Source organism: Mus caroli, chromosome 8 (genome assembly GCF_900094665.2).
Source record: "Mus caroli chromosome 8, CAROLI_EIJ_v1.1, whole genome shotgun sequence".
NCBI classification, from domain to species: Eukaryota; Metazoa; Chordata; class Mammalia; order Rodentia; family Muridae; genus Mus; species Mus caroli.
Genome location: NC_034577.1, coordinates 28,092,171 through 28,111,681, shown reverse-complemented (window position 1 = coordinate 28,111,681; position 19,511 = coordinate 28,092,171). Strand labels below are relative to the sequence as shown.

Genomic DNA, 19,511 nt, shown 5'->3' with positions numbered 1-19,511 from the left:
CGAGCTCTAGGACTGCATTGGGCCTCTCTGTCCAGCTGTGGCTTGTCATCTCTTATCCCCCAGTAGTGAACCCAGCCTTCCACTTCCTTATAACTAAATAGTTCATGTGCTGTCTGAGTCCTTCCGTTTTTCATCACTGATAAATACCCACAAAACAGTTTCTGGAATGAAAGACTTTCCTTAGCTCATGGTCTTAGAGGTTTTGGTCTGTATTTGAGCCCACTGTATTGCTTCTGGGCCCCAAATAAGGCAGAACTTGATGATAGAGAGCCCTTGATAAAGCATGGCAGCCAGGAAGAGATCAAGGACAACATTCCCTGGAAGGATGTGCCCCCACTGGCCTCCATCTCTAACTCAGCCCCATTTCCTTGTTTCTGCACTTGATTGTCAGTGGATTAAGCCACCACTTTAAAGTCAGATTTTACTCAGTCCCTTCCCCCAAGCCCAGCGCAGATCACTGCATTGGGGTTCAGCCTTCAACACATTACTTACTTGGGAGCACTGCAAATTCAAAGTCTTACCCATTCTTTGAACTCAGCAAGAGGTAAGCTGGCTCCTGGGAAGACTCAAGTCATGCTGTTGGTCAGTAACCATGGATGAGATCCCAGATCTTGACATGACACAGAGAGATGAATGATCAGATACAGGTAGCTCTGTCTGATGTGCCTTTGAGTCTGTCCTTTACATGTAGAGTACTGTATGATTTTAGGTATTCTTTTGGTTTTTCGAGACAGGGTTTCTCTGTGTATCCCTGGCTGTCCTGGAACTCACTCTGTAGACCAGGCTGGCCTCGAACTTGGAAATCCGCCTGCCTCTGCCTCCCAAGTGCTGGGATTAAAGGCGTACGCCACCACTTCCCAGCTTGATTCGAGATTTTTAAGTTGTTGAAATTTACTCTTGGCTGGGCATAGTGGCACGCACCTTTAGTCCCAGCACCCAGGAGGTAAGAGGCCAGGGGCTCTCTCTGAGATGTAGAAAAAGTGTTATATTGTGGTGGTGACCTTACTAAAAAGATCCGTCTTTTTAATGGTCTCGGCTTTCTGATGAAATTCTTTTATTCTATGTAGATGATGTAGCCATTCTCCCACGAGGTCCAAATCGATGGCAGTAGCTTAGGTTTGGCCATTTCAAGAGTGACTGAAAAGCTTTGGCAGGGTAGACCTGCCCATGTGGGATGTTGTTGGTTGTGTCTTTATTTGGTCATATTAGAAGAGAGTCTCTGGCACGGTGCACGCTGTTTTGCCCACACATATCTTCATCTGTGTTCCAGTCAGAGCTGAGCTGGCACACTGGATGCCAGAGGTCACTGACGGGCCAGATCATGTCCGCTCTAAAAAGATCTCTCACATGCCCCTTGGTTCTGACAATTCTGAAAAATTTTTCCCAGTTGGGAAGAGAACAGCTTTAGAAACTGTCTAGGTTGTTGAAAGTCTGCCAGCAAGATGGCTCAGTGGGTAAGGGTGTTTGTGCCAAGCTTGACAACCTGAGTTCATTGCTGGAACCCACAGATGGAAGGAGAAAGCCAATTCCTGGAGGGAAGGAGGGAGAGAGAGAGGAAGAGGGGGGTAATATGTTAAACAGGTGAAAACATTGACAAAGTGGACCTGTGAGCTATTTATTTATTTATTTATTTATTTATTTAGGTTTTCCGAGACAGGGTTTCTCTGTCCTGGAACTTACTCTGTAGACCAAGCTGGCCTCGAACTCAGAAATCCGCCTGCCTCTGCCTCCCAAGTGCTGGGATTAAAGGCGTGTGCCACCACCACCACTTGGCTCTATTTTTTTAGCCTTTATTTGCATCTCTTCGTATGGAGTTTACCCTTTGCTGCTAGCTTTGCTTCTTCGCTCTCTTCTGGGATAGCTCTTTCCTTCCTCTTCTGGCATACATAGGAACAGTTAGTTTGACCCTCTCCAGTGATGATGGATCTCGCTGTGGCATGGGTGGGGTGGGTTAGGGGCTGATGGATGTGTCTGACAGCACATCTCAGGTGTTTTGTTTCCTGGAAATCCAATGACCCGTTTCCTGGAAGTTCAGTGACCAGGGAAACCTACATTTGGCCCCTAAATTCAGCATTCCTCTGCAATTTTATGCATATGCAGGAGAAAAAATATTCAGCTCTTCTTTTGGGCTACCAACTCTGTGGTCCCAGTCTTTGATCTAGGCAAACCTACTGACTCTATATGCCATACCGGCACACATGGCTTCTTCCACGACACAGTCTGCTATGGATCTTAAATAAGGCAAAGTTTCAAAGTTACGAAGTGTATTCTTCCAGGCATGGTGGCAGAAGAGTTGTTGCACTCTGGACGGTGAGGCAGAGGCAGGTGGCTCTCTTTGAGGTCCACGTTAACTGGGGCCACCATTTCAAAACAAACAAGCTGGCATTGAAGGGTTTTCAGCTGTGTGTTGGCTAGCCCAGACAGAACATAGATGTCTGTGGTCACGTAACGGAATCCTAGGTATACACAGATGCTGCTCCCTTCTGACAGAAGTGGGAGACGAAGTCCGCTATCACCAACTGGGTTTGTGAGGCATCCCCAGGAACCACACTCAATGTTTATTATCTTCACAGGACAATCTGTAAAAATCTCGAACATGGGACACCGTAGGAAAGGGTTTGCCCTCTTCTGGTGTGTCTGAAGACAGCCACAGTGTACTCATACATAAACTAAATAAATCTTTAAAAAGGCAAAGAAACTTGAGTTGGAGCTGGAGAGATGAATCAGAGGTTAAAAGTACTTGTTGCTCTTACAGAGGCCCTGGAATTGGTTCCCGGCACCCACAGTAACCCATGTTCACCTGTGACTCCGTTTCTGGGATTATCTGACATTCTCTGGCTTCTGGTATACACATACACATGTAGTCAAAGTTTTCATGTACATAAATAAATACTCTTCAAAAGTTCTTTTAAGGAGAAATTGGGGCTTGACAAAGACTGCTCACCTTGTTTGTCTGTAATTAGAATTAAATGCCCAGGAGACCATTTTATTACATGTGCGTAATCAATTTTCATAGTGTCAATGCATGACTAGGAAGCCAAAACCATAAAAAGCCACCCATGGCAGTGACATGGCTAGTAGTCCTCAGCTCATGCATCTGCTTGAGCCATCCCTTCCCGATGTGTATGTGTGCATGCATGTGTGCATGCGTGTGAGTGCACTCAAGTTGCCAAATGCAAAAGTACAAACTGCTCAGTCAATAGGAAGTCACTTGTATGCATACGGGGCTGACCGTTTGGTATTAGATGATTGAGAATAATTAACAAGTAATATTTATGTCTGTGTCTCTGTCTATCTGTGTTGAAGCAACTGGAGCCTCTCCCTCTTCTCCCCCTCCCTCCCTCCCTCCCTTCCTCCCTCCTCCCCTCCCTTCTCTCCCTCTCCCTCCCCCCCTCCCCCTGCCCCTCCGCTTCCTCTCCCCCTCCCCTTCTCTCTCTGAAGGGCCCTGTGTAGCCCTGGCTACATCTGGTTGGCTTCAAATTCCCAGAGACCCACTTGTCCCTGTCCTCCCAGTGCTAAGATGAAAGGTGTGCACCATCAGCCACATCCTAAGAGTAGTGGGCCAGTCTTAAAGCAAGAATATCTTCTGACAGGAACCAGGATGACACCCTGCACCCTGGGCCATAACTCAGTGGCCTTTTTTTGGTTGGTATGGCTTTGTTTTTGTCTCCTGAATGAAGATGTTCGGGACTTAACTGGTGCATGCCCATAACGGCTTCACCACCTGGGATGTGAAAGCAGGAAGGTCAAGAGTTCAAGGTCATCCTTAGTTCCAGGCTAACCTGGAAAACAAAACAAAGCGAAACTAAACTAAACACTGACTTGTGGTCAGAGTTGAAATGTGAGTCATGTTACACAAATGTGTTTTGTGTTTTGGTTTCTTTTTTTCTTTTTTCTTTTGGCTAGGTAAGCCTGACCCTGTGGATCAAGAATGAGCAGGAAAATGGGGGCTAGGGGGTGGGCTGTCCGAGAACAGAAGTAGACGTGTAGTGTTTTTTTTAGAGATGGTATTTTCCTGTACACACACACACACACACACACACACACACACACACCCTGTGGTCTTGTCTCTTAACAGTCTTTGCATCTGCTTGTTCGAGGCGGGGTCTCAGGTTACCATGCTGGCTTTGAACTTCTGATCATTCTGGCACACCTAGCAATCTATGACATGTGTTTGTTTGTTTGTTTGTTATCCTTAATTTTACTAGAGAGGAGGTTAATACATACTAATGTTTTATGCTGGCCTGTCACATGGAGGGACTGACTGGTCATTGGTGTTGTAACTGCAGATTCTGTGCCGAGTGACTGGGAAATTAATCACTTCATCTCATTTGCCATGACGGCTTCAGAACCTTTGATAAGCTATCACCTATGTCGTGTGTGTGTGTGTGTGTGTGTGTGTGTGTGTGTGTGTGTGAAGGCTCATACATGAGCCCAGAGACACTTGCACCCTCTGCCTCCTACTGTGTGTAACACTGCCAAAAAGACCATTTTATCTAACCAGAGAGAGAGCCTTCCTTTGGATCTTGCTTCTAAAAGACTAGTTTTTACTTTGGAATGATTGACACAACACATTTACGAGTTCACTAATTGAAGTCTGTTTGTAGGTGTAGACCATTTATATGGGAAAGACAGGCCAGTGAGTTAGCTCTGATTGAAGGCACATGCCGCCAAGCCTGATGTCCTGAGTTCAATTCCAGCGGCCTGCATGGTGGAAGTTTGTAAATTTGAGGCAGCCTTTATAAAGTGAAAATTGGCCTTTTTCTGTAGCATGACTTAAATGTGGGGAACACATGGAGGAGCCCCTTAAAACCGTCGTAAACAAAACATACACAAAACATTGGGCAAATGCCCATTAGGTGGGACCACTGGTTGTGCACTACCCCGGGCTAGAATTAAGCCTGCCCCACTGCTCCCGAGCTTGCCTACCTTCCTCATGTGAAGCACATTCTTGGTCACAGACAGCGGTGTGGACCAGGCTTCTGATCTTACCAGACAAGCTTCAGACTTGCACGCTGACTTCTGAAGCTTCTCCAATAAGAAGTCAGTCACTAAAATGCCTGCGTTTTCGCAGTGCGGAAGTGACTCGAATATCAGAGAATGCCTGGTGGTTTTTACCTAAAGCCCAGCCTTGTTCTCTGGAGTTATGTTAGCAAAGGCAGGTTTGTTCATCCGTCTAACACACAGCAGAGCCTTTTCTGTTAAATCTTTAGCCTTGTTAGGGCAAAAATGAAAGTCGCACCCACAGGATCCATTAGAGCCCCTGTGGGATCTGTCATCTCTTGAACTTCTCTTTGTCCTGGACTAAGCGATGCCCTTTCCTGTGTTTTATAGAGGGAACATCTGGGATGTTGAAGGCATGGTGCCCAGGGCATCTGTGTTCAGAGACAGTGCTGGTGCATTAAGGACTGTTGCAAAGTTCACATGGCACCCTACCACCGTCATTGCTAGGAAGACAGGGATCTTTTGGTTCCAGCTGGGCCACCATGTGACAGAGCTAAGCTTATGTTGCCATAGGTGATTGTAGAGTTTATGACAGTAAGCTCCCCACAGGGAGGATCTTGTCTTTCTGATTTCAGTGCACTGCTATGTGCTGACCCAGACTGAGTGAGGCAAACAGACGTCTTAAATCCTGTGACTCTTTCCTTGGCTGCCACAGGAAAGTACAGCTGAGATTTATAGAGTTATTTTCCCACTTGTTAATTAGCTAGATTTTCTTTTCTGTTCTTTCCTTCTTTAGTTTCTTCTCCATCCCTCCTCCTCCATCCCTTTTCCTCATTTGTTCTCCTTTCTGTCTTCCCCTCCCCCTCCCCCTCCTCCTTTTTTTTTTTTTTAAATGAAGCCCATTAAGTTTACTAAATCTGGGGCAGACTAGAAAGGATTGTAAGCACAACATACTCTTGAAGCTAGTGGCCTTTAGTTGAATGGTAATGTATAATGTAAATATTCAAGAATTATTTCCCTTTATCAGCTCCTTCATCTGTTCTGTCATGGGAGACGGTGTGAGAGACCCCCAGATTGTGAGATAGGCTTCTGAGGTGGAGTGAGCTTCCCTAACTGTAACTCCTACCCTCACCCTTACCTTACCTTGTCCCTTAAACTCACCCCTGTCGTTATCCCTCACCCTACCCTAATCTGACCCTTACAACTATCTGTTCTCTTGTATTTGTGCCAGTACATGCATGAGAACAGTCAGAGGTCACCTTGTGGATGTGGGTCTTTGTAGAACACAGATGGTTAGGTTTGGTGGCAAGTGGCTTTACCTGCTGAGCCTTCTTGACACCCTATTTTTACACCCATTTTCTTTATTGGTGGCGTATTTTTTTATTGGTGGTATAATATACTATGTGTGGTAAATGAACCTTAAGTGGTATATTGTCTTTTGTTCACAGTCCCCAGGTGTACACTGAGCGTCATTGGTCATTTGTCTGTAAAGCTTTTTTCTTTCGAACAGTATTAGAAATGTAAGTTAATTTCTTGAGTGAACTCCCCAACCCTAACCAATGTACAACACAGACCACTATACTGTCCCAACCGGTGTCCTAACTGTAAAAACAAAGGGTCTGCATATCACGTTGTTTCTGCGCAACTCTTTTCCATTCCGTCCACGTTCAGCACGAGTTGAGGATGTGGTGGGTCCTTGTGGAGTTAGGGTTCTCTTACCCAGGCTGTCCCGGCAGAGCCGCCCACCTGGTTTTCAGTTTTGCTCCTTGAGAAGGCAGGTGAGCCCCTGGGTAGTAGAGTTCCCTCAGGTACCTATCAGCAATTTTGCCTTTGCCTCAGGAACTTTCTTTGTGTCAGAGATGAAAGAAGAAAGGAAAAACACGGAAGAAGTTTGGTCAACAAACTTGACCTAATTGACTGTATTAGACTACTCCATCAGACACTAGCAACGCACACACTTGTCTAAAGAACTCAGAGCACATTTGCAATGCTCTGAGGCATAAAACAAGGAATGGAAGGAGAGTTTTTTTGTTTTTAAAGATTTATTTATTTTATGTATATGAGTACACTGTAGCTGTACAGATGGATGGTTGTGAGCCATCATGTGGTTGCTGGGCTTTGAACTCAGGACCTCTGCTTCCTCCGACCCCGCTCGCTCTGGCCCAAAGATTTATTAAGATATGTAAGTACACTCTAGCTGTCTTCAGACACACCGGAAGAGGGCATCAGATCTCATTACGGTTGGTTGTAAGCCACCATGTGGTTGCTGGGATTTGGACTCAGTGTTCTTAACTCTGAGCCATCTCTCCAGACCCAGAATTTTTGTTTTTAAGTTAAACCAAATCTTACTATATGTATCAACAGGTTTATGGATCAATGAGCTGGTACATCCATATAACAATACTACTCAGTAAGAAGTGATGGATAGACAACAATACGGGTGAAATTGGCTTATGTAGACAGAAATGAACAGAGACAAATTTAGCACTTCTGTGGTTCTGTTTCAACATTGGAGCATTGATCAGCAGTCACAGCCAACACCTGGGGATGGTGGGACAGGGCTGGGAGGGAGGACTGAAGGAATAGGTGATGTCAGGAATGGTGGCATAACACCTGGAATCCTGGTTAGTATTCAGAGTGCTGAGAAAGTTGTGAGTTCAAGGTCTACCTGGTCCGTGAATCGAGACTGAGGAGGCACCATTAAAGGTGATGGGTCATCTCAGTTTTGATGGTTTCACAAGTGCGTGCGTGTGAAAAGTACACAAATCCTACCTTTTCAAGACTTATAGCATACATGTTTAAATAAGTTGAAAGAAAGTAGTCACAATTCTGAGATTGCTATCTAACAACAGCATGTAAGAACCACTAGCATGTAGACGGCCTGACGTCATACTGTGCTGGACCAATAAAAGGGCCTTACTGATTTTCGATTCTGGACACAGGTGTTTGAAATCTAGCATGTAGTCTCCCTCCCTCCTTGTCATTTACCTGTGGTTAATGATCGAACATGATATCTAATAAGGAGGGGCACAGTCATGCTGTATTCGTCTGAATGGAGTAAGAGCCTAAAGCTAGGCAGTGCTTTCTGTAGTCGCTTTCTGTAGCCAGTCCTTGCTTCTGGAGCCTGGCCTCCGTTCCCGAGCCATTAGCATTTGATGTGCCCTATGATTTGAGCCTGGGTTCCTGTGTAGTCTGGCACACTCTACCCTTACAACGTGCGGCCCTGCTTAAGTTTCCTTTTCAAGTTTGTCTGATTGTTGTAGAAGAAGAGTGGAGAGTCTGTTGTCCTTGCGATACAGTTGTAAACGAATATTAAAATTATATGGAGCTTCCTTCCATTCATCATGGCATAGAAAGAGCTTTGTTAGAGGAGTCAGAATCTGTTGATATTTAAGATGAGAAGTAGCCTCTGGATTCTCTACAGCCTTGACCACTCTACTGTTACATTTATTTTCTAGGTCCGGACCCTATTTGTCAGCGGTCTGCCTCTGGACATCAAGCCCCGAGAGCTGTACCTGCTCTTCAGACCATTCAAGGTACTTTGTGAGTGAGTGTGTGTGTGAGTGTGTGTGTGTGAGTGAAGGTAGACTATCATTGTCCTTTGGTCTCTGATAGCAAATTCCAAGCAGTCTGTTCTCACTGCTGTGGAGAGCCACTGGTCCCAGCATTCTCTGTTTCATGTCTCTCAGCTTTGGTAACCTCCAGTTAGAGGCATCCCCCTAAGGGCAGAGCAGAAGAGGTCCACACTGGGTCAGAAATACACTAGTTCTCTGGTAGAGCACTTACCTAATGTGGGTAAGATCCTGGGTTTGATTTCCCCAGCAATCCCCCTATGCCACCAATGGTATAGAGTACTCACTGCATTTTTATTTTGGAAATGCAGCAATGTGTTTCGAGCCCTGTCCATACGTGGCGCTTTATTCCCTGGAGTGGCTCTGTTGGCAGTTCTGCTAGGGCATGAATACACGTTTTTTTTTTTTTTTTTTTTTTTTTTTTTTATGGCTTGGGTTAAAAACCTTTTTTTTTTTTTTTTTTTTTTTTTTTTTTAATGGCTTGGGTTAAAAACCTTATGCTTCTTTTATACCAAATGTCATAAATGTTCAACTAAATAAAGCGTCACAGGATAACTTTGTATTAACTGAAGGGAATCTTTGCCTGGTATTTAGTGAACTAAGAGAGTTTCCCATCATTCCTGTGGAGATAAAATCACCTTAGAGATGCTGAACATTGTTGGCGATTGGAAGTTGAACCTTGGGCTAAAACTGGAGTAACTGTGCTCTCAAGACAAAGCCTTGAAGGTTGGTTGGCCTTTCCAACCCAGAATATGGCCTGGAAGGCATCCTAAATGTAGGACCTGTGAGTTAAGGGAGTTTTTGTTCGCATAAGGAAGAAGGCTTAAGCTTGCAGGGACAACCTTACAGTTAAGAGATGGTGTTGGCTTTGGTTTCTGCTGGAAGACTGTCCTGATGGCAGGACAGTTGAGAGTCAGGACTCAGCTCTGCAGGGATAAGGCAACAGAAAACATAAGAGTTGGGAAGGAGACTGAGTCAGGAAAAGCCAAGAAATGACCCTCAAAGATGAGAAGAGTACAGTTGATGTGCCAAGAAGGTACCCAGTGTGGACAGGTAACTAGCCATTCCCATAATGCATCAGTAACAAGATAGCAGAGAGAAATCATTTGATTCCTGTTTGGGACCATTTCTAGTGCTGTCTTACCTGAGTGAGTGAAATACTGTGTGTCCTTTGCATCAGGGCTTGAAATCTCTAGGATTTCTAAGAGAAAGAGTCCCTTACAAAATAGGAAGAGGCAGTGCTTTGAGTTACGACCATCTTAGATGACCATTCAAGGCTTTGGATGTAAATCTTTACAGTAGCTAGTGGGCAACTCAAGTTTTCCTCTGTCTAGCACTGTCCTGAGAAGCCCCAATGCTGAAGGCAGGACCTTGGAGCATCCCTTGAAACCCTCTTTCAATTACAGCCCAGCGCCGCTGGCCCTGCTCAGCAAGTCTGTCTCACACTGATAATCGGTGTGTCATCTGCCAGTTCATTCTACCAGCCATTGATATTTCTAGAAAAAAGTACTGACGTCTCTCCTGAGGAGCCAGAAAGACTGAAAGAGAGAGCTAGAGAAAGACAGGAATGACCCCCAGCATCTGAGGATGTCCAGGAACATAGGACAGTATTTCATGTGCCCATCAGATGCCACCATGGAAATCGGTCACTTCATGAAGCAGTGGGAACTCAGTCAAATGCTGTCTCTCCTGTTGAGCCCTTCCTGGGGGTTTTCATACGCTTATCTCTTTGGTTTGGTTTGGTTTGGTTTGGTTTGGTTTGGTTTGGTTTGGTTTGGTTTGGTTTGGGAGGACTGGGGACTAAACCAAAGGCTTTGTGTAACACTGTCAAACACTTGGCACTAAGCTACACACGATACCCTGTGTGTCTGGTGTCTGTAATGTGCTTTTCCAAGTAACATTTGTGAGACATACGACAGTCTGAGGCTTAACTAACGACTCATTGTACTTGTGGAGGATGCAATTGTAATGCTCGTTCTTCTTCTAAACCCGGTCTTTGCTTTTCAGGGCTATGAAGGTTCTCTCATAAAGCTCACATCTAAGCAGGTAAGGATTCAGAACTTCTAAAAACAGTCACCGTTTGCTAATCAATCCCAGTAAATGTGCTTTTGTTTCAATTAGGATTTTCTACCTATGTGTTATCACAATTAAAGGTGAAGGTGATTGCGAATTAGTATAGGAAAATTATGTATCTCTGAAATAGCCAAATGCACATATACATATATGGATGTTTTGCCGACTTGTGTGCACTCTCTCTTCAATAATTGTCCACAGAAGCCAGAAGAGGGCATAAATCCCCAGGAATTGGAGTTAAAGCTGTGAGTTACATGTTGGTGATGGGAATCAACACCTCTCAGTGATCCTAGTCGCTGAGCCATCTCTGCAGCCCTAGTCACAATTCTTGCCAAGTTCTCTTCATGGAATATTTGCCATTTATATATGAATATTAGATGGTAATAATCCTGCTCTCCACCGAACCTCTGAAAGCACAGCTGAAAACCAGGTGGCATAGTGGTGGTGGCACGTGCCTGTAATCCCAGCAGGTGGATCTCTGTGAGTTCAAGGCCAACCTGGTCTACAAAGTGAGTTCCAGGATAGCCAGGGCTACACAGAGAAACCCTGTCTCAAATCCAAACACACAATCAAAACAGAACAGACGAGTAGAGGTATGCAGTGTAGCAAGGGCAGGCTAGAGGTGGTGGTTGACAGGGTTTTTAGACACCTTCTAAATGTTTCTTATCTTTGAAGCTTCTCAGTGAGTTGTAACCCCTGCTGTAACAGAGGTGAGCTAGGCTATAGGCAGCCTACCCACTGGAAGCTCTAAAAAGAGCCTGTGACTTTGAGCAGTGACCTTCCATGCCTTAGAGAGCACAGCTTGGCTCTGAGACTGAAGCTTTATTTTGTAGTTCCTGGGCTTCTCACCTCTGTGTCATTATATTCCTTGCACTTACAGTGAACCAAAACGTGACTCGCTTTCTCTTTGCATTTTAAAAGACGAAGAAGCTGAGGTACAGTGAATTTGATTAGGAAACTTAGATCTTCTCCAGCTCAGATTTCCCTCCATCCCCATTCACTGCTGCTCACTTTCCAACCACGTCTATTTTTTTTTTTTTCCTTTTTATAACATGATTCTTTAAATTCCTGGCTTTGCCCTCCAAGAACTACACTCACCATCCCGTTGATTCACGTGAGAAATGTATTAAGCCATCATATCCTGATTCTTGGGATTGGCTTTCTCCTTTCTACCTATTCCCTGTGGTCATTTCTTTATCTTAGTTCTTCAGTTAGACACCACCCTTGACGTAGAAAACAGATGTCCCTTGATTGAGGTCTTTCTTCTTTTTTTTTTTTAATCTTGATTTCTCTCTCTCTCTTTCCCTCAGCCCGTAGGCTTTGTCAGTTTTGACAGTCGCTCAGAAGCAGAGGCCGCAAAGAACGCTTTGAACGTAAGTCTGCATCAAGTGTGCATTGCTCTGATCCTTCACTCTGATTGTACATTTCCTTAGGTACCTTAGGTAACAGAAGCCCAGTAGATCATAGGTCACTGGAGTGTCACTGGGGTAGGTAGTATCAAAGCCTGGGCTGCAGCAGCCCTAACAAGGTACCCCTGGCTTCTTATTCCCTATGCCCCATTAAACAGACAGGTAATTCCGAGAAGACTGTCTTAGCCACTGTTCTGTTGCTGTGAGGACAGAGAACAGGGCAACTCCACCTTGAAGGGGAGCCCAGGAGCACACATAAAGCTGGAGCAGCCCATGACAGCCATATCCTGATCCACAGGAAGCAGGTAGACAGAGGGTCTGGGTCTGACATGGGCTTTTGAAACCTCAGAGTCCATCTCCTAGTGACACGCCTTCCTCTGAAAGGCCACACCTTTTTTTTTTTTTTTTTTTTTTTAAAGATTTACTTTTTATGTACATAAGTACACTGTAGCTGTCCTCAGACACACCAGAAGAAGGCATCAGATTCCATCACAGATGGTTGTGAGCCACCATGTGGTTGCTGGGATTTGATCTCAGGACCTCTGGAAGAGCATTTGGTGCTCTTAACCACTCAGCCATCTCTTCAGCCCCCAAGGCCACACCTCTTCATCCTTCTAATCCTTTAAAAGCCTTCCAGTCCCTGGTGACTGAGCATTGGAGCATAGGAACTTATGTGTCGCCACATAACAAAATTACATCGAGTCCAACTTAAAAGTTTCATGAGGCTCAACACTGTTTAAAAGTGCAAAGTTCAACCTCTCTGAGGCTCATAGTATTTTTTTAAACTATAATCCTATGTAAAATCAAAATATAAAAACAGATCGATCTCGTACTTTTGTTTTTTGTTTTTTTGCTTTTTTCTTTTGTTTTCTTTTTAATTGACTTTAAATTCTGATCCTTGACACCCCTTCTGGTTCCCCCTTCCACTGAACCTTTCCACCACCCCCTTTCCCTTCTCCTCTGATAAAATGGGACCTGACTTCCCCACAATCCCCATATCCCTTTCCCTTGTATATAAGCCTCTGTAGCGCTAGGTGCATCTTCTCCCACTGAGGCCAGGCAAGATAGCCAAGTTAGGGGAACAATTCCCTAGACAGGCAACAGCTTTTGGGATATCCCTGTCCCAATTGTTTTTATTTTTTTTTTAATTGGGTATTTATTTCATTTACATTTCCAATGCTATCTCAAAAGTCCCCCACACGCTCCCCCACCCACCCACTCCCACTTCTTGGCCCTGGCATTCCCCTGTACTGAGGCATATAAAGTTTGCACGACCAATGGGCCTCTCTTTCCACTGATGGCCGACTAGGCCATCTTCTGATACATATGCAGCTAGAGACATGAGCTCCGGGGTGGGTACTGCTTAGTTCATATTGTTGTTCTAACAATAGGGTTGCAGATCCCTTTAGCTCCTTGGATACTTTCTCTAGCTCCTCCATTGGGGGGCCCTGTGATCCATCCAATAGCTGACTGTGAGCATCCACTTCTGTGTTTGCTAGGCCCCGGCATCGTCTCACAAGAGACAGCTATATCTGGGGATAGCCCTGTCCCAATTGTTTGGCACCTACTTGAAGACCAAGCTGCACATGTGCACATATAGGGGGAGGGGCTAGGTCTAGCCTGTGTGTCGTTTGGTGGCGTTCAGTGTTTGAGAGATATCAAGGATCCAGGTTAGCTGACTCTGTTTGTCAGAGTTGCTGTCCTCTTCAGGGCACTCAGTCCTTCTCCCCAACTCTTCCATAAGAGTCCCCAAGCTCCATCCAGTGTTTGGCTGTGTGTCTGTGCAGCGGATCACATACTTCTAACATATAGTAGCACAGAATATATGTTACTATTCCAGACAGGAGAAAAGGGATCATAGGGTGGAAATACTGGGCCAAATAGAAACCAGCAGGGCAACCTCCAAATTCTGCATCTCCATGTGTGTTGGTCAGAGCACTCTTCAGATCTCCAATTCCTATCAGTTTTGCTGATTGCGACACAGCTCTCCTGGGTTGATTTCCCACCCCCTCTGCAGGTTTTCCTGGTGGGTGTCCCATGAATCTGTATCTCCAACATACCCGGATCTCCAATACAATCTAGGCTTCACCTTCACAACTTTATACAATAACTTCTGCACCTCCATGCAGGGACACCACCGCAGATACACACCTGGCCTCAGGGGCTTTCTTTTTGCCTTGGAGGGAAATTCCACAACCCATTTCTTGTACCCTTGGCTCTAAAGCAGGAACCACATTGCCGAAGCTGCCAAGTTCTGCTTGTTGGGGCTGGAACATTGAGTTACGTTTGCCTCAGCTTTTCTTCATGGCTTATGCTATTCTTTAATTCCTTCTCATAAATTTGAAGCTTTGTTAGTTGGGTGGGGCCTTGCGTTGAGGTCGATCTTTTGACCCCATTTGTGGCAGGCTTTCCTTTCCGCTTGCTCTCCTAAGCACTGGACATGGCTCCATCACATGCATGGTCCTCCTGTTCTCCTCAAGCTTCATGCTTGTCTATTTCTCATTGTTCAGTTTGTTCCTTTTCCTTATAGATCTGCATAAGAGGTATTGCTAATAACCACATAACATAACCAATAGCAGACCCTCTTGGAACTATTAATGCCATTAATCCTAATATATACCATCAAGAAGATTGTTTTTTGAAACTTTTTTTAAAGGTTTATTTTCTGTCTTTAGACACACTAGAAAAGGGCATCAGATCCCATTGCAGATGGTTGTGAGCCACCATGTGGTTGCTGGGAATTGAACTCAGGACCTCTGGAGGAGAGGCTTAACTGCTAAGCCATCTCTCTAGCCCCATCATCAGAAAGATTTTTTAGTAAAAATAGGTAGCCACATTCTTTGCCAAAATTCTACAACAGTGGTCTTTGAGTCCTTTACTAATATTCTTCCTTTCTGAAACCTCTCTAGCTGGGCTCCCACATCACTGTCCTCCATGTTCCAAATATGCTGACCCATTAGCTCCCCTCCCTCTATTCCCCCTCTGCTTTTTTTAGTCTAAAGTCCCCAAGTTTACCCACATTCCTCCAATAAACAGTGTGGTCAAGCCTGTCACAGCAGCACCCCACTCCTGGTACCAATATCTTTCTTTGTCATTGTTCTGTTGTTCTGAAGTGACACCATGACCCTGACAACCCTGAAAACATTTATTTGGGGGCTTGCTTACAGGTTCAGAACTTCAGTCCATTATCATTATGACGGGAAGCATGGTGCTAGAAGTACCTGAGAGTTCTACATCCTGATTCATAGGCAGCCATCAGTGAGAGCCTGGGCCTGGCATAGGATTTTGAAACCTCAATGCCACACCTCCTAATCCTTTTAAAGAGTTCCCACCAAACTCCACCTTTGGAGTACTGCAATGATTTAGATTCAGGGCACAGCCTGGGAGTATACATAGCTCAGAAGTCCTGATGAAGTTGGGGCTCACCTGCCTTGGTTCCTGGTTTCTGTTACAAGTTGTCAGCGTTCTGCAGTTTGTTTCTGGGAAATAGTCTCCATTAGCTGAAAGCCTTTTCTTTCTCAATAGAAAAATGGATGAGACCTACAAGGGAAATTTCACTCCTTGGGTCCTTTGTTTCAATAGTCTGATATCTAAGGGATGAGGTGCAAGTATCTGTCTCTCTTTAGAATTTCTTGGCTGCTGGACTGTAGCTCACTTGCTTGCCTGGGATGCAGGAAGCCCTGGCATTGATCTCCAGCATGCCATCAAACCTCAGTGTGGTGACATAATCTCAGTATGACATCATCCTAGCTTTTAGGGACAGAGACAAGAGGAATAGAAGTTCAAAGTGACTTTGAGGATAGCCTGGACTGTATAGGACACCCTGTCTCTAACCTCACCTACCCAAAACTTAAACGCCTATAGCTTAATGGTGGAACACTTGCTTGCAAACGAAAACTCTGGCTCCATCCCTTGGTACCATGAAGAAAGAAAGAAAAAAAAAAAACTTTTATTCCTGCCAGGATGGTTACAGAACAAATATGAGCGAGTGCCCAATGCCAATAGCGAGGGACTCATTAGTTTAATTCGCCCTCTTGAGCTTTCTTCCTTAATCCAAACCAGACAAATTATTAAGTAACACTTGGCTTTTCTCCTTCAGTCTTACTGAAATGCGCAAGATAGCTGGTTTAAGCCATAGTGTATCCGTGATGGCATGCATCTGTGTCTGTCTTCTGCAGAGATGCCGAAACAGAACATAGCCTGATCACCATTGTTCCCTCAACACCTCAGCCAAGAACAGAGCAAAACGTTGGCTTATGTCATCTTGTTTACCTGTTAGATATAAGTTTGCAGCGAAAGCTTCCGCAGAGCCACTCTGCGCTATTGGGCTGTAGTGCAGTGTAGGCAGTTGTAAGGACTCTTCAGACATTGCTCACCATGCTTGTGATCATCGTGTACCAGCATTTTTCTATTGAGTATTTCCCTCCTTTTGTATGTTGAAACAAAGTATCCCTAAGGGAGTGAAGACAGCTGAGTTCAGTTCCTGCTGGCTGCTGATGCTGGTGGCCCTTGAGTTTCAGTGACATCTGGCTGTGGCGTGCCTCAGGCAGTTAGCAGCAAGGAATGACATGTTGATTATGGCAGCTCAGGTAGAACCAGGTTTTCCTAAGACGCAGGTGGTTGCACGGCCCCAAGCGCTGCAGTGCATGGGCTTCCGGCACTCGTCCAGATGCTCCATAGTAGAACTTAGGAAAAGTTGTTGTTGGCTGTTTGTGGTGGACCACACCTCTAATCCTAGCACTCAGGTGACAGAGGCTGGAGGGTCTTCGAGTTCTGAGACAGCCAAGACTATGTCAAGGGGACCGTGTGCTTGAAACAAATAAAAAGTCAAGTTGTGAGTTGTGGGAGACCTGAAACTGACGCGGAGGTCCCAAGGAACCTTCTGAATATTCACCCTGTATAATGGTGACACAGGATTTTAGGGTTTGAAACAAACAAAAAAATGCGTATATCCTTGTGTGTACAGCATCTACCGGTGTCGTAGAACTCCAGGATGTCCTAAACAGTGTAGAATTTTTCCTGTGTTGAGTTAGTGACCTCTGGTCAGAAGTACTGTCTTCTCCAGAGCAATATGTAAACCGTTATTTACTGAGTACCTGCTTCGTCCAGCGAAGCACAGTGTGATATAGAATATTGTAAGTTATCATAACTTTATGGGGCTCAGGAATGGAGGGTGCATCCAGCAGGGATAAGGGCCTGACTCATTTGCCAGCTGGACAATTTTTTCTTTTTATAATTTTTCATTATATGTAGATATAAACAAAATAATCTCAATATCCCCAAGCTTTAGACAAAGACTACCAGTTATGTGTAAGCTGCACGCTTTCTTCTGTTGCACCCATGCATTTGTCCTATAAACGTAGAACCATGCTGGCCCTTTAAAGCTAATTTCTTTGTTCTTGTGAAGGAAGGTGTGGCCTGCGCAGCTCTAGGTCACCTCTCCCTCCCTATTCCTGCTTTGTGTAAGGATGCCACAGATCCCAGACAGTAGGCTTTTACGGTGACATTGTCAGTAAGCCGGCAGCATGCCCTCACTGCATATAAGTGAAGTTTCTGTTTTAATGTCGATGGCTGTCAAACTGTGACATTATTTCAGTTTTGGTTGGCATCCAGGCGTAATCTGCCTCCTGCCAGCAAGCTCCTGGGCACTGAGCTTTGTGGTCCTGAATCCAGTGATAGCATATGAGTCTCTGGTTCTCTTTTTCCTCTTTAGCAGTAAGTCTGTTATAAGAGTAGCATCCTGTCCCTTTGGTCATAGTCATTTGTGTTGATTGCTAAGAATCTCAAATAATAGAAGCCTAATTTTCTGGCTTTGTGGAGGGGGCTTCTTTTTAATGTGTAGAACAGGGAGCCTGGGGTTGCTGCTGCTCAGGGCTGACTTGAGAAGAAGGTATCTACCGAGTGCCTGGATCATCTTTCTCTTCCTTAATGTTCTTAACTTGTGTGTGTAGCATTAGAACCTCATTGTATCTTAGAAACCTCTGTAGTGCTGGGCGGTGGCGGCTCTTGGGGGGCCGAGGCAGGGGGATCTCTGCATTTGAGACCAGTCTGGTCTACAGAGAAGGATAAGAAAGAAACCCACAGAATCACAGTTAGGGCAACTGTGGTCGAATGAGTGGGTGTGGGGTTGGAGCTGGGTGTCGGACCCTAGTCCTGTTATACCCGGAGGTCCTAAGACAGCATCTTAGTATCCTGTCTGTTCTATCCTGGCTCCTTGCTACAGTGTTTCTGATGGCAGTTACAGACTGTTACTTCCCACTGTCCAGACAAATAGCCATGATCAAGTTGGTATGTGACCGTGGAGCCTGGTTACCCCTCTTTGTAGAGAAAAATGGGCCCATTCATGGTAATGGACTGAAACATAAAAGCTACTCCTTATCTTTCTGAGGGCTGACCTCTTTGCTCTTCCCAGGGTCGTCTTTTGTAATGAGCTAAAAATATGTGCTGTCCGCAGCTATTGCCCAACGCTCCCTGTGTCCTTTGCTGAGGCTCTTTTCAAAGCCTTCCCTGGGATCCTTAGAGAATAGTCAAGTGGTGTAATACTCAGTTTGGTTCCACTCTTGAGAAATGTAAACCTTGGTCCAGAAAGTGTCTCTTATAGAATAATGGACAGTCAGGGAGCACTTCCGTGCTTGGACCGTTCCTCTTTAGCTTGGAGTGTTCCTCCTTACTTTGTTACTGCCTAATTAAGTGATTAGTGTCAGCCTTCTGGACACAATGTTTTTAAGTCCACTGGCTTTTCTGCCACCTCCAGCCGGAGCTTCAGTGACTGGGGCAGTGTCCTCAGGTTGTGGTAGCACTGAGCCGTGATCCAAGGTTGCTCACATCCCCCAGAGTAGAAGGAAAAGCTCCAAATTAAGTCTGCGAACAACTGAAACCCAGATTTCCTTTTGGTTGTTCCCGCCCCGTTAGCCACATGGCTGGAAACCCGTTCTGTCCTTGAACATGGCAGAAGAATGTCTAGCACTCTGCCCTTTGCATACAGATCGGCACAGTTAGTTCTTCCCATGGAAAATGGATGAGAAAGCTGACTTGTACCACATTACTTGTAGGGTTTGTTTGTGCTTTTGGAAGGTAAATATAGTGACAATCTGAAGCTAGCCCGATTTAGTCAAAATTCCAGTTTGTGGAAATTTTTAGCAGAAGCACACAAGCCCTCGAACAGGGTAGAATGCTATTTCTGGGTGTCTCTTAGTTGAGCCCCTCAATGTGCATACTAGGATACTCATTTTAGTAAATAAGAATGATGGTAGCTAGTGCCTCAGAGCAACCAGTGTCAGTGGATCCTGGCCAAGGTTCTATGAGGAGGTGGGAATGAGCTGCCCATAACACATCGCAGCATCTTTATATATGCCATTAACTGAGTCTCTCCCTTTTCCTGGTCTTAAGTGACTCCCACGTAGGTTTTAGCTTAGACTTTGTTATGAGTTATAGCAGAACAGAGAGGGCTGAAAGAATCAAGTCACTATGTTTCTCCAACTTGCCCTTGTGACCCACATTCTTTTTTTTTTTT

The 19,511-nt window shown here is 45.0% G+C and overlaps 1 protein-coding gene across 7 annotated transcripts in view; it reads left to right on the top strand.

The window, feature by feature from the left end:
* The window catches only part of Rbpms (RNA binding protein, mRNA processing factor), a 151,396-nt gene that overhangs the window by 55,685 nt on the left and 76,200 nt on the right, over window positions 1-19,511 (top strand). For 6 of the 7 annotated variants that reach the window (XM_029480393.1, XM_029480396.1, XM_021169582.2 and 3 more), the window contains exons 2-4: window positions 8,403-8,480; window positions 10,524-10,562; window positions 11,900-11,962. In XM_029480393.1, coding sequence (XP_029336253.1) covers window positions 8,403-8,480; window positions 10,524-10,562; window positions 11,900-11,962 — 180 coding nt within the window. Of the gene's footprint in view, window positions 1-8,402; window positions 8,481-10,523; window positions 10,563-10,591; window positions 10,835-11,469; window positions 11,525-11,899; window positions 11,963-19,511 lie in introns of those variants that run through there. The other variant, XM_029480394.1, reaches the window with a different exon arrangement.